Source organism: Podarcis gaigeae, assembly GCF_964106915.1.
Source record: "Podarcis gaigeae genome assembly, chromosome: 8".
NCBI lineage: Eukaryota > Metazoa > Chordata > Lepidosauria > Squamata > Lacertidae > Podarcis > Podarcis gaigeae.
Window position 1 is genome coordinate 43,452,569 of NC_139684.1, and position 15,995 is coordinate 43,468,563.

Consider the following 15,995-nt stretch of genomic DNA (forward strand, 5'->3'; position numbering starts at 1 on the left):
CTGGAACTGGTCATTTGGCTTGCATGACATATAGGAAAGCAGAACTTACAGAGATTCTGCTTGGGTGTAGCAAAGCATGCCCATCCTTTAATTCATCAGAGAAAAGCACAGCACAACTCTCCTAGGAATTGGCACATGACTGTAGTCTACTAGAATGTGCTCATCATAGCATTTCCCCCCTAGGTAACACTGAAGTAAAATAGCACTGGTTTTCTCTTTTATAAATGGGCTAGTGCAAGGGGTTTCAAAAATCAACCAACTGTCATATACAACATCTTAGTGGCCTTTAAAATGTGTCTCACAACAAGGTCCATAACAATTGGCTGGACATGTACATACAGTCTTCAGCAAGTTTCCAAATACAAATAAGCTCTATATCAATATTACACAAAAGTTAGTCATTTTGCCCAGATGCAAAAAGTTGGCATTTTAAACACAACTGTAGTTTTAAGCCTCAAGCCAGCAACAAATAATTCAAACCACAGAAGCAGGCTATCTCAGGCTAGAAACAGTCATTTTTATTTGCCTGTGATACATGCCACACTCCTATTCCAACTATGTGCACTGCTTGGTGGATTGACAGGGCACACTGTTAATTTGGATGTAGACCAGATCCCCTACACCCAAGTTTTGGTTAACACTAAAAATAGATCAATGAGGGAACCAATTAGATATGCTATAAGCCTACACAGAAAAAGTAATTTCATTTAAAGCAGCATGAGGACTCCTAGCAACACAGACACACATGAAAACTAAGTTTGTTTAAGGTCTAGGCAATTTATTTGGTTTATTTGGGTTGTTCATTCTATTTTGTTATTAAAGCAGAAAATGAAATGCAGGGCAACTGAATTAACAGGGGACCCAAAGCCCCAGCAAGATGGAACTCAGAGTTTGACTTTACAACTTACTGCACAGAATTGGTGAGGACGGCGTCTGCAGGGTCAGAATGGAACCATCCTTCCGAGTGATGTTAACACGGAACACTAGTCTGGCCCGAGTGCTTTTTTTCTTGGAGCCAGCGATGCCTATTCGAGCTTCAACATCTGCATTTCTCAGTTTCAGTATTCCAACACAGTCCACCCTAGCAACACAAGATTAAAGTTACCTACCCAACTTGCTTTCAAAGAGGCCACTTAAGTTTTGCTAAGGTATGTAAAACAGCAAGCTTCCTAGGTCTCCTGGCACATGGGTATTTAACCCAAGCGAGAGTTGCCCATATAAACACTACAGATGCATGTGCCTCTACAGCTGCAAAGATGATGGAAGCAGCCACAAAAAGCTCCCTCACCTCCAAGCTCTGCAGCAACAGCTACTGTCAAAAGAGCAAGCCTTAAATTGGAGAGGGGTGTGTGCTAATAGTGTGGTGTAGTGGTTAAGAGCGATAGACTTGTAATCTGGGGAACCGGGTTCGCGTCTCCGCTCCTCCACATGCAGCTGCTGGGTGACCTTGGGCCAGTCACACTTTGAAGTCTCTCAGCCTCACTCACCTGACAGAGTGTTTGTTGTGGGGGAGGAAGGGAAAGGAGAATGTTAGCCGCTTTGAGACTCCTTAGGGTAGTGATAAAGCGGGATATCAAATCCAAACTCTTCTTTTTCTTCTTCTGCTAAGGCAAATAGTCACTTGCTGGCCTTGGGAAATTCATTTTCAGTCTCTCTCCACCTCTCCCATAAAAAGGGGGCACAGCAGCTTGCCTACTAGGTGTGTTAAGAGGATGGCAAGCAATCACTTTGCATGTTATTCAAGGTAGCTAAAATGTTCTTTTAAATGTGTTTGTGAGAAGGGGGGTATTGGTTTTTTGTTTTTGTTTTTGTTTTTATTATGTATTTTGTATTTTCAATTTCTATTTTTATGCTGCGAACTGCCCTGTGATCTTTGGCTGAAGGGTGATATACATTTTTTTAAAATATATATATATATTAATCTTAACTACGGAAGTGTGAAATCCAAAAGAGGCTGCTTTTAGGCAAAGTTTATTTGGCTTCCATGCAATGTGCCTCTAACAAAGAACAGCTGCAGGTGTGTTCTTAAACCTATACACAAATTTCTTTGATACAATAGTTTGAAAATAGAAATAATTTTAAGCTTTGTCATGCAAGAGCCATGACCCAAGAATCCTCAACAATAGCCAAAATAAGCAATTTGTATTATGGCCAAATACTTCCAAAATATCTTTTTTCAGAAACTAAAATAACCACCTAAATGCTACCTCCCCATAACATTTGTTATAAAATGCATTCATCCTAAATATTCAGAGAGATTTGGCTAATGGATTCAAATATACCAGAGGGGAAAATAGCATCTTTAGAGAAAAGCAAAAGATGGCAGTAGCACTTCAGATTCAGCTGAGGCATCAGTAGCTCACAGATCAGATTTGGTGGCAGACAAGGAAGAGCAATGAATCTGGACAACCCAATTATGCTGGCTGGCTGAGTGCTCATCACTAGAGCAACCAGTCACTATTCTGAGACTCTTTTGCATCTCTCGCTTGCATAAAGCAAACAGAGAAAACAATGAACTAAGAAATCAGTTCGTCAATGAAGTGAAAAAGTTTTTCAATTCAAATTATTCTCTCTGGTTCCCAGAATATCCATTCTGCATTTTCAACTCCCCCACCCAGTAAGGAGAAAGATGGCCACAGAAAATTCATTTCAAATGCTGTAGAGGGAAGTACAAAGCTGCTGTACTTCTTATTCACCAGATATTTGAAAAAATTCAAGCTACACTATGATGCCAACATTATTATTAATAATATTTATTAGTCACTTTACTCATAAAAATGGCTCAAAGTGAACATGAACAGAAGTACTAAAACCAATAAAAATAATCACATCAATAAAAAACTCACATCTATACAAATAAAAGACAGGTCCAGACCCTGCCCCCCACCCACAAGAGGCCAGAAATCCTTCAAACTAAGGGCCAAAAAGCCCAAGCAAAAAGGGGGTAAATGCTTTGCGCTGACATCTGAATAGAATTGGACAAAATTTTTGTGTTACCTGCCTCTAGTCTATGGGCCACAGCAGCTATGTCAAAATAAACATGGAGTTTAAACTGCAGGTTTATTCATTGATACTGCCCCCCCCCCCCATCCAGCCCTACCCATGATCAAAGCAGGAAATGGCAAATCTTTATCTAACTGGTCTTCACAAAAAGGATCATGTAATATAGATCTCAATTCTTCCCACTTCAGACAATTCAACAGATGAGGCCTAGCTCAAAACCAGCTACATGGACGAACAGGTGAGGAATGATCTGGTATCGTCTTAGTACACTATTATATCCCATCAATAGACCACAACAGCTTTAAATTAAAAGGTTGATCCATTTTAGGGAGGGAGTCAAAATACAGATCCCATTACGGAAGCTGAGACTGACCAAGTCACAAGCAATACAAAACTTCCTAGTGCACACACACAAAGCTCCACATGGCAGACAGTTTATAAGAGCTTTGTGCTCACTGAAAGACAGCATTGTTTATTTCATCAGCAGAGTCACCACTACTGAGCCAGCAGTGTGAGAGCACTTCATCTTACAAAATTCTGCTAGTTTCAGATAGCAGCCCAGTTAAGAGCATTTTGACTAGAGCACAGCTGATGCATTCACCTAGCCTTGCCACCAGTTCACTGGCAGCTTTCACAGTGTTAACTGGGGAGGCATACTTTAGTCCTGCCTTCCACCTACCTTGTCTTACAGCTAGCTATCAAAAGAAAAACACCCCACAAGACAATGAAAAGTGGGGAGAGCTGCATTTTCCAGAAGAGTCTCTACAATGTCACTTTTGCCAATCAGTTATTTGTTGTCATTTTTAAAAAAGAAGGATCTAAGAGTTCGGAATAATATGCCATATTCTCTTCATCTTATTTCCATGTATCTAAAATGCTTTATAAACATTATATTTATATACATGGTCTTAAAAGTTTTCATTGTATACAATGTGTCAGCCTAAGCTCAGGATGAGAACAGAAATTGCACGCCAGCGGTGCGACAGCAACGGGAGGCCCCATTAGCTAAAGTGGTACCTCAGGTTAAGAATGGTTTCAGGTTAAGAACGGATCTCTGGAATGAATTAAGTTCGTAACCAGAGGTACCACTGTGTTGGTACATGAAAGGCTCCTCCACATTCACAGATTTCTAGGCAAGCTGGGGCTGCCCCATTAACTTCAGCAGTAGATGTTACATGCACTGAAATGCTGTGCATATAGCGTTCTGACACGAAAGTGTCTGCCTACATGCATTTTGTGCAGACCAGAATCCCAAGAGCTCTAGATTGGGGCCAGTGTACAGGAAATAATTTAAGTATATTCAAGTAGTTCCCAGATTTACTGCCTTTTATTGCAATTAAAAATGCCTGATCTGAGTATATACAGAATCATAAAGAGCTGAAAGGGACCTTAAATTGTCACGTAATCCAAAGCAGGAAATATGTTGCTACAGAATCACTGAGAGACCCAGAAATAGTACAGTGAAAAACAGTGACTTACGCCAAGGTCATGTTGTTGTTTGGATCCAAGCCCACCTCAATGACGGTGGTACCCTCTATGTCAACTTCTTTGCAGGGTGTGGTGTTTCGTCCTGTAACCCTGCAGGCCTGATAGAATCCATGAGGTTTCACCCGACCAGAGTCATTCCCCACAAAGACCTGCAGTGTCACAGCCTCATTGTGACCTTCCAGCTACAACCATAAAACAGGCAGGAAAGCGTTAATAGACTACAACAGGCAATGCAAATAATTTGCAAATATTACAATGTAAGGGTATTTTGAACATCAGAACACTAGTTAGTGTTAAAACCCAGTGGTGCACTGAAAGTCTTCTCTTTTCCAAAATAACAGCTCAACTCTTCAGTTGTTGCAGGCTATGTTAAACCAATTTAGTTCCAGTTAATTATGCAATATCTCAGTTATACTTCCCTGAGTCTATCAAGCAGGAATCAGAATCCTTGCTTATAAACAGCAAATCTGCAATTTAGTCCCAAACTGAAATCCTTTCATCTTTATTCCAGTGTGTTTATTGTGTATCCATTCAGAATTATGTATTTAATTATGTATCCATTCAGAAACAGTGGCATTTTCAAAAACCTATCAGAAATTAATGGACTTTCTAAACATGTAGTTATAAAATACAGAAACACCTCATCACAAAACAGTCCTAAACACTTCTAGATTATAAATTCTTCAGAAACTGTACATGCACAAAACCATATAAAAGCAATTCAGTCTGTATACTATTAGGATACAACATCTTTCAAACTTTATATTTGCTCAGAAAGTGATGTAGTTAAGTGATTGAATTATCTCTCCCCAAATAATCCATGCTATTTTTTGTTCTATTAAGTGTTTAACATCCACAAATATTCAAGGGCAACATGAGCAAAATAGAGAGCAATGATTTCCCCACCAGCTGGATTAGTAGCATTTTGTAATTCCTTGGTGCACTGTGCACCTTGATGTCCCAGAAGTCTGTCCATACTCCAGGCTAAAAGTTAGAAAGCCATTGTAGGCACAGAGCCCCATTCAGTTTTAACACAGTCGTTGAGCTTGCCTAGTTTCTGATGAACAGCCCCACAGACAGTGCTCTGTGTATTCATTTAACTGTTAATTGCTGAGAGCAGCTATTGGTCTATATTTACACATCCTCCACTCAACAAGAAAGGCTGCTCTGTACTAAACTAAGACACATCTAGACCTCTACTCTCCAAACAACACAAAAGCCACATCCCTGAGAAATATGGAACTATATACACAGATTCTAAATTAGTGCAATTTAAAACTTAGTATGACAACATCAGTGCTGAAAAACACACCATGGCACTGGCAACAGTTTGTCACTGCAGGGAAACCCATGAAGCCCTGGAGGACCTAGTATGTTTGTCTTTTGGCTGGAGTCAGGTTTGGCTGGGGGTGAAGAACTGGATTTTCACTTACCATAAATGGCAGCACACTCCTGAATTGGCCCACCCCAAAAACTGAATTGGCCTACCTTTACGGTGGGGAATCCTTGTTGTGTTCTGTCTTTCACCGAGCCCCGACTGCCCTCAGTTAGGTAGCGAGCTCTGTGCTGTGTCTCTGGTTGCACCATTATCTTCAGCTCCTTGCCTTCACTTTTACCAGGGTACTGACCACATAACATAGGACTCTTCTTGCCTCCAGTTGTTTTTGGGGTTTCTGATGTTCTAAAGAGTTAAAGCAGACCAGTGATTTCAGTTACCAGAGGCTTTCTTTAAAAAACAAGCACAACTGGGGTGGGGAGGGGGAAGAGAAAAGAACACAGATCTGGGCCATACTTAAATCTACCAATATAAAATCACAACGCAAGACTGCAAACTGGGAAGAAATGTAGAAGGGGGTGTGTGGTTTCATGTACCGTACTCACAACAGAAATTCAGTAACTAAACTGTATAAGCCTGAAATTTAAGCCCTTTTAATCTTTGTTTTATGTAAGAATGTAAGAAAAAGGCACACTGCTATTTAGGCAAAAATACCTGTATAAATATAGTCAGCTGGCATGAGATGGCAGCCATCTTAAAACTGTTCATCATGCTTTCGTCACTAATTATAACCATTTTGACCAGTGGTCACTGTAAATCCCTAGACTATGTAATTAAATGCATACAGCTGAGCAGAACTCACATTGTATATGCAAAATCATGCATCCTTTAAGTGAAACATGAATTTTGAAATGGATATAGTTAGGCCAATAAATCCATTTTAGGAATATTAAAATACAATATTCCTTCAATGACTATATTGATTGTGATAAAACTATTTATATTCTGGCATCCAGGCCATATCCCAGACCACATGGCTGCTGGATGCTACTTATTTGTGTCCTGAGATTACATTTGCTTCACTGTCCATTAGTTCCCCCCCCCTTATATACAAGTGGCCCAATCCAGCAGCACTTGAAACTTTCCACCAAATTAAAGAGAGAGCATAAGTAACTCTCCCAGTGAAATCAATGGCACTTAAAATATGATTATGCCTACATTTTTTCCTGTAGCGTAAATACAATTATTAGAATAATTGTACACTGCACATCAATCTTCACCAGGCTGAAAACATTAAATGTTTTATTACAATGATGCAGATTTAGGAGGAGGAGCCACTCATGGACTGACCTGATTAAACATTTTTCTATTTTGCAACACAAATAAAGGGGCCTCTGCCCTTTTCAGAAGTAGATTAGACAGAACAGCATCTAGCCGTTGCTAATGTACATTCAGTGTAGCATCCAAGGTGAAGAGAAATATTTCAGTGGTAAAAGGAAAGGCTTGCTTTGCTCCTGACCTTGCAGCAGTTCAAGTTTACAGACACTATATAGTGACGGATCAGTCTGATTTATTTCTTTTAGAACCATCTCTTTAAGCTGCTGAGTCTGCTCTAATGAAGTAATACATGCAACACGGCTCAGCCTCTAACCAGCAACATTGTTTAGAAACTGCATTGAATGGTCAGTTCCATAAATGAAACCAATTTGAAGAAGGCCCCCAAAGGGCACTGTCTTTCGGACATCCCTAGCTTCAAGCTTTTTAGGAATGCTGTATCCCTGATGTGGGCTTCTGTTTGTACAAGTCCTCACTGGCTCACAGGGAGAATGGGAATGAATTGTGTGCTCTGCAGATCTGAGTGCCTACGTATATTTCAAGCTTGTCCTCTGTGAACTAAAAAGTACTTGTCTTCTTTTTTGAACACCAGCATGTGCACCATAACATCAAACCAGGGGCATGGGCAGCCCTAAGCCAGTTCCCACAATACAGCATTGTGAAAGGTAGAACAAGTCTACATCAGGACCTCAGTATCTCAGCCCACAAAGGCCTGGAAAATCATTCAAGAACAGCCATAATCAACAGTTTCATGGCTATTTCCAGCACTACGGATCTTTTAGTACTTAGTACTTTAGTACTTTAAGCTTTGTTAGTAAAGCTTCATAGAAAACACTGCTTGAAATGTCTGCTGTACTAGTCTGGAATGCCATAAAACCTGCATCCACCACTGTGCTCCTGCTACCAAAAGGCCCTGAAAAAAATGTGTTTAATGCTGATAAGTGTTCTACCTCAATAAAAAAATCGTGGGTTCTTTTGTGTTTTCGTGAAAAAGAAAAGCTCAACAACTTTGGGGTTTGTCTAAAAAAAACCACAACTCAACAACTTTCGGGGTATCCTGGCAACCCTATTTTAGGACTTCTCTGCAGGCTTCATGCACAGTGTGGAACACTGCTATGTAACAAATTTATGTACAAATGAAATAGAATCTAAGCATGAAAAAACTCTCTCAGTGGCACTTGGCAGGTAAGATATATTCTATGTTTAGCTATAGTCTAGCTCAGGGGTTGTCAACCTGGTCCCTACCGCCCACTAGTGGGCATTTCAGGATTCTAGGTGAGCGGTAGGGGGTTCTACGGCACAAGCTGAATCCTCCTTCCATTGAGCACTGGTGGGCAGTAAGGAAATTTTACCATCAAGAAAGATGCATTAGTGAGCGGTAGGTATAAAAAGGTTGACTACCCCTGGTCTAGCAAAAGTAGCAGCTGTACGAAAACCTATTTTTAAAAAGATGTTTAATCGGTTTTTGCATTTGAGGACAGGTCTGGATAAAATAAATATTTTAAATCTCATGAGAGTTTCAAGTACATGACGGCAGGCCTATAACACAGTAAACAAGAATCTGTGTTCACAATTTCTACCTAAATCTGCTCGTTCATAAGCAGTATGCATAAATCAACTGCACAACTAGAACTTCTCCTTCTCATCCTTGAGAAACTGACAGTGGCATTTTAAGAGCCTTCTATGAATTCTCCAAAATTCTATATGCTGAAGGGGTCATCACAGTGTCACTCTGCTAAATACTCCTTCTCTTCCCGTTTCTCATCCATGTCCAGGGATCTAAAATGTGAATACACACTTTACTTAGGTGCTACTGGTTAATATAAAGTCCAGTAGGTTAGACAGGTATTTTATGAAAACCAGAACCATGCCTCTAGTAGTCAAACACAGTTGTTTTCATCGTAGTACTTTGCCTTTTGTGATGGCAACATTTGCACTGAGCTATTCAGGATGACTCCAGATATGTGTCTTGAATAGTAATAAATTAACAACAATAATTTCTGTTATAGTATCATTATTACTATAAATGCTACTGGCTAGCTGCACTACTCTTCCATGTACCACCTTGTTGAAAGAAAACTATATTGAGGTTCAAACCTGTCTAGGTTCAAACCTCTGCTTAGCCATGAAGCTCAATGAGTAGTCCTTGAGCAAGTCACCAGCCCTGCTTGTGCAACAGAGTAAACCATGGTTAATGGTTGACCATGATCACACCTAAAAAGGCCTGTTTAGCTTCTCTCTGCTTATGGGCCAAGGAAACAAACACCAATTCCTCCTCACTTTGAACTGCTTCCAAAGCAGGGAGCATGGTTTGTTTCACTCCAACAAGCCACAATCAGTAAGCCAAAAACAAACCCAATAGGGTTTACTTCCAAGTAGACACACACAGGATTACACTGTTAATGTCAAGAAACCGAACTTGCTTCTTTGAAGAACTCACCACTTTAAGAAAACCTTCCCTGTATCTATTTCAGTTTGAATAAATTCTGGCAATGCTTGCCAATTTTGAAATTTGCAAGACAAGCATAAAACATTTTACTTTATGTCTGTCCTCTGAGTTTTTAATCACCTTTGTCTGAGGAAAACTCTCTGCTTTGTTGCAAAGGATACCAAATTATAACAATGCTGCAGTGGCAACATAAAATATACTCTGTAGAGTTTATTATAATCTACCTTTACAAAGTTATATTTTAAGTATGGAACTGGAACAACAAAGTGTACACAAATTGAAGGTGATTTTCCTACAGATGGGAAGGTGTTTCCTATCTGCACAATATTCACCAACCTAAGGATAGCTTTGTGAACATACCACAAACACATACAGAAAATAAAATAAGCCCACTGTTTTATTATGAGCTACAAAAATAAACATTACTGGAAACCAGTGGGCAATCACTTGGATCCCAATATTCCCCTGTATGAGCAGTGTGTGTGTGAGAGAGAGAGAGATTCTTCAGGCAACTGCACTCACCTCTCTACTCTGAAGGTACTCTATCCTTCTGTAGCCTGTTTTAAACTGACACTGAGGTTGCAGATGGAGAGAAACAGTGACACATACAACCTTATGAGTGGAATTGTATTCTGCTCATGCAGCAGGACCTTTGGATCCAAGCCACTATTTCTAAATTGAGATGCAGTTAAGTGAAAAGTGTGAAGTGGAAAAGATGAGAAACCACCACCCAGGCATGACTACAGACAACAACAGCAACACACACACACACACACACACAACCGAGAAGCACACAGCAAAACAGGATTAGAGATTTATTTCTGAAAAATCAAATACATAACTGAAGTGACATGGAACACAAATTTGGTTCAGCGTATTTTAACATTTTAGTAAGTGTTAATATAATAAGATCAAAATCAGCTGTCTTTAATTGATGGAGAGAGTGAAACAGAAGTAGGCGAAGTGCAGATCCCTTATAAATAGCTTTGTATGGTACTGTTGAGGAAGACATGGAGGAGCCGATCTCAGCTTCAGGGATTACATTTTTAACATGCTTTTATTGAAAAGCTTCCTATTCACTAATCAGTTTCCACAGGGAAGAGCTAGACAACAATTCCAGGACAGATTAGTTCAATAGTTGCTAAATCAGACTAGAATATATATTCATATGTAAACCTTGCATTTTAGCATAAGAAACCATTGAACTTAGTTCCAGATTATCACCTCTCCTGTATTTCTCAGTGTGAACCTGAGCTGAACACTAGGGAAAAGTTAAGGTAATGCTTTTAGCTTGTTTTTTAAACATATGTTGATAGAACTTAAAGGCAGATACCAACCCATTTCCTGCTTTCGAGTTGCTTTTGCTGTCCGTGCTGAGCTGAGAAAGGACATAATGAGGCGCTTTGGCACTGTCAGCATCAAAGATATCCATGGTTGACTCTTCACAATCTCGCCGTTTGATCCCCGGTCTCTGCTTTGGATTTCGTTTACGTGATTTACGTGGCACCTCAGTGTTATCATTGTAGGAACTGGTGCTCATGTTACTGAAGTTGGAGGGGGAATCCTCCATCCACATACTGCAGCTCTGCTCAGATTCCAATCCGCACCCCTCATCCTGGCAGGACATCCGGCTGTTGTCCAGCAAGTCCTCCGGTGGTGGTGTGATGTACAGGACTGTGTGCCTCTTCGGTGTGGACTGTTGTTGCTGCTGCTGGGCTGTGTTATTGGTTAACTGCTTGTCACTTACCCCTCGGTTACTTACCCCCATGGCTGAGGAGCAGCTCTCCACTTGCATAGCTTTGCTGTCAGTGACTGAGGTAGAGTAAATGGTGGGACTGGAAGAGGTGGTAAAGGAGCTGCAAGCACCGCCCATGGAGGAAGAGGAGGGAGCTGAAGAAGCATCTGCGGTGTACAATTCAGAAGTAAATACAGGGTACATGATCCCAACTGTGCTGGCTATAGCAGTCCCTTTGAAGTAATGTGATTAGTGAACTGATTTTTTCCCCCAAATGAATGTTTTGGAATTTGGCTTGTTTTTGAATTTAAACACTTCAAGTGATATAAGGCTTAAGCAACACAGAAGTATTCTGAAAAGTGTCCAAATGATACTTCCATTTTTGTGCATGTGGCAATCAGACTTTTTTCTTTAAATTTTCTTTAAGTCATAAAAAGGCTGTAAGCAAACAAGGGCGCTTTTATTGCCTCAGCAGGACTATGAGTTTAAGCCATTTTATCTAAAATGATAGGAACCCCAATGCAAGACATGTGTCAGTGCTTTTAGGCCACATTTCATGCCAATCAACCAGCATCTGAAATTTTTGAAAAAGGTGGGACTGTGCTTAGCCACAAAGTATTAAAATAAGTTTCTAACCTATGAAGCAGAGAACTACAGGTCATTTTTAATGCAGACACTCCCTGCTTCAGAGGCAAATCCTGGAATAAAAATATGAGAAAATAAATGAGAAGAGAGCTGCTCATTATTCCAGATATTAACTATTAAATGAGAAATGAAAGACAAAAATAACTTAACCGCAACAAAATGGAACTGGTACCAATCACCATTTATGGCTTAAAAAAATTATTCAGCTGAGATTTGAAATCAGAGCATGCTGGTAAGAAAATGGAAGAGGCATGATCAAGTCACTTCCTTATGTGTTACTTCAAGTCCATAAAAATATAAAATGAATTAAAGCCACCCAGCATTACTGATGGAATAAGTAGCAGCCCATGTCTCAGCAAAAGGAACATTATTAGAGTTGATGGCTAAATAACTACCAGGGTAGGTGCTGGCCTAAGAATTAGATATCTGTTTGCGACTAGGGCTTCTTAAAAGCAGGTTAGGCAAGAAGAATGCATAGATAAAATATATTTAACTGCCCACAAAGCCTTCACTCCTCAACAGTGTCCTGAAGTCAAAGTGATTGCTCTGAGCTAAGGAGATTGTGGGCTGCAACTCTCTGCATATATCTGAGAATGCTACTAAATAAAAAAATTACCCACCAGCTTAAGACATCTCCCTATTCCAGAATAATTAGCTTAAAAAATAGCTGTATTAAGTTGATAGCACTACCTGCTGAAGGGAGCAAACAAGTGTGGTAAAACTTATGTTAACTATAAAAAGGAAGGTGGCTTCTGATGACTCAATGAACAGAATTTCTGTGTATAAACTGAAAGGGTCAGAAAAAGGAATTAAGATTATTGCAGGTTCCTTTTCTTTTAAATGCATTCAATATGCAACAATATATTTAAGGTACAGAAAAAACATAAACTGACAAACTGACCTAGTGAAAATGTTAGTATTGCATTAAGAAGCCCAAGAAATATAGACTAAAAGCAAAACAGATCAATCTTCTGTTTAGTTTTAGTTATGAAGGTTTCAAATGTGAACCTATCAGTCAGGTAACAGTGCACTCTTCCCTTAGAACTACCCCCATCCCATCTCCAGCCAGTCTCTGGAATAATCTGGAGCCACTGACAGATACCAGTTCCATTTTCCAGCTTGTTCCTTGGCAAATGCAGTGGCTGAAATTGGAAGTTTCAGTCACTCAGAACTGCATTTTAATTAAAAAAAAAAAAAAAAACATTTTCCAAGTCCTTTTTGTATCATGCATTAATGCAATGCTTTCCTTAGAAAGATGTAAAGTTTGCTAATTTCAGTGACTATATATAATTGCTGATTTGCAGCCACTTTGAGTTGAAAAGTTTGCTATGGGACATTATTTTTTTAGCTAGCTTTTGTTAAAACAGCACTAACTTCCATTTGCTTTTAAATAGTCACCCACCTAGAAATGCAAAAATGCGGCTAGCATACTGCATGCACTGTAAAACATGCAGGAAGAATGCTCTAAACTTGCATTGCTGCAGACAATCCTTTCCCCCTCTCTAGTAGCACCCCACCCCGAAAGGAAACTCCATGCAGAATATGACCATCTCTGGATTCTTCCCCAAACAAAGATGATCATACAAGGGTCAGGCGTTAGTACGGAGGCTGCCTCATCTTTGATTTAAGGTGCAGAGAGTTTACACACTTAAACTGTGTGTTTGGCACCAACCCATTATGCTGATCTGTGAATAGTGTGGATAGAAAAGTAACCATGTTCCTATCTAAAATGGAAGAGTTTGGAACTTTCACATCAGTCCACACTGGGGTAGTTATGCCAGGCAGGATTAGCAGCCTGAAGAGGGAATGCACATAAAATAAAATCCTACCAAGAAAGCCAAGGTATGCTAATTTTATCAAGCAAAATATTAGCACCAAGTTAAAGCTTGAAACCTGTGTTAAATAAATAGTAACTTCCTTAAAAGGAAATTCTCCAATTAGTATAGTTTTGCAGATAATTTGAAAAACACAGACTACCAGAACCCTAATTTTTTGCTACCCCTGTGAATCAGTCATGTGGACTGCAACCAAATAATTGTTTGGTTTATTTAATCACAGCTGTGCCAAGTTATAAACTTGAAGCTTTAAAGCTTAAAAAATAGGCAAGTTTAGTCACACCAATTAAAAAGAACTAATTATATGTCCTTATACCAATATTAATAATATAACCCAGGCCCAACATCCTACTATTGCATTTGAAGTTAGGCAGGCGGACCTCTTTACTTTTGTAGCTGAAAAGGCTCAGGAAATGATTGATGCATTACACATCAGTGAGATAAATGCTATTTTTTCAGGTAGTGTATACATAATTTGGATGCAGTGTTAAATTCAATCTGAAAAAGTAATGGCAATCTGTTGACTGATCACTCCATACTAAAGCAGTCTCAAACCCTTTTTATTATTAACAAAATGTCCTTTCAACTGAGCCCAAATCATGGCAATAAGAGTGCCAGCCATTAGGAGTTAGCCAAGTCCAAGACATAAGGAAATTGGCTTTCTCTAGGAAGGTGGTCACCAGAAAGTAACCCCTCATATTCCCACTTTGCAACCTTAACCCAGAAACACAGTCCTCCCACTTTAAGCATTTTCCTCTTACTTCTTGAATAGAATTTACTCACTAGGACCCAAGAGACACAGCTCAATAAGCACAAACTCGATGTTTGGGGAGGGTTGGATATTTTTACTGCATTTTGTTAAATACAAGATTACAGTCTAACAAGGTTCAGTTTCAGTTACATTTTAAAGCCATTTTAGAATTACAATCACATGCCAAGAATGTTTTATGACAGTCTCCAGAGGCATGGCAACAAAAACTACAATACACAGTTATCTGTGCAAGTCATTTTATAATTAGCTCATCCAAGATCCAAACAGGAGAGATCACACTGGAAGTTAAAAGCCCTTTGAGCTCCAATACCATCAATAGTCAAAGATGAAATAAAATATGTAGTTCAAGAAAGAACAACAAGCTCCTGCACCCTTATTGGCATCTGCTTCAGTCTTAGAAACAAAAGGACTCAAAGCAAGCCTGTGCAGTGCAGTGCAAAGTAATGGCCACCCCTGCTCTGTGCTACAAGTGACAGTTCATGTCAGTTTGCAAAGACCCTTTGCTTTCCAGGTACTAGTAGCTTTTAACCTAAATAAGCATTTTGTTTTTATGGCAGTGAGGCAGTTTTTTAAAGCCTCTCCTCAGAATAAGATTTAGGAGATGAGAATCAAAGAGGTTATGGGCAGCTTGGGTTACTAGCTAAAGCTACAATAGCTTTATACAACCTTGGGAGACTAAGACTCTAAGATTTTAAGCCCTTTTAAAATTCTCTGTCCTCCATCAGCTCACTGCTAGTTTCAGAGAGATTTGCTATCTTTAGGCAGAGCTTAAAGGAAGCCATTTCTTGCCCTAAGGTATTTCTCTTAACATAAGCCCTTCAGGGCTACAAGGCTTTTCAAGAAGACCAAACATCAGTTCAAGTGATGAGAAAACTAACAGGCAAGCTACCCTGCAAGGCAAAGTCACCTTCCAAAGTGGAGAACATGGGAGATCAAAAGCTAAGGCTTGGGATTCCACCTGTATATGAACCACTATTATGCACAAGCAGCTGGTGGAAGAACTCACAGCTTTCCAGAAACTGGCACACTTGCCATGCTATTTGCTGTTCAGAAAACAGAATGAAAACAATAAGCATTCAACAACACAGGGTGAACCTTTGGCATTTTGATAGACTCAATCCCCAGAGCCTATCCCTACACAAGTGTCATTTATGAACCTTGCATTTTCTATTCTTGGCAGTCTCCACTTCCAATATTGCTCAAATCTTTCTGTGGGTTAATTTTGCAGGACCAGTGAATTCAGAGCGACAGTTTTGGAGTAAAGACAGAAGGACACGAGCCCTTGTGTTGTCAAAGGTAGAAGTATGAACCGGGACAAAGTGGCTGCAAACCTGCTTCCGACACCTTCTGTGTCAACTTTGGCTGCTTACTTTTCTTCAGCTTCATTTATTGATGTAAAATCAAAAACTTTATTAAGAGTTTAACTTCAGTCAATCCACTATTTATAACAAAACAAA

The 15,995-nt window shown here is 39.6% G+C and overlaps 1 protein-coding gene across 10 annotated transcripts in view; it reads right to left on the bottom strand.

The window, feature by feature from the left end:
• NFAT5 (nuclear factor of activated T cells 5) overlaps positions 1-15,995 on the bottom strand; it is a 66,181-nt gene that overhangs the window by 15,674 nt on the left and 34,512 nt on the right. For 3 of the 10 annotated variants that reach the window (XM_083752086.1, XM_083752088.1, XM_083752091.1), the window contains exons 3-6: positions 10,889-11,453; positions 5,980-6,172; positions 4,483-4,673; positions 909-1,081 (exon numbers count right to left, since the gene is read on the bottom strand). In XM_083752086.1, the coding sequence (XP_083608212.1) occupies positions 909-1,081; positions 4,483-4,673; positions 5,980-6,172; positions 10,889-11,453 (1,122 nt within the window). The other 7 variants (XM_083752093.1, XM_083752092.1, XM_083752090.1 and 4 more) reach the window with 4 other exon arrangements.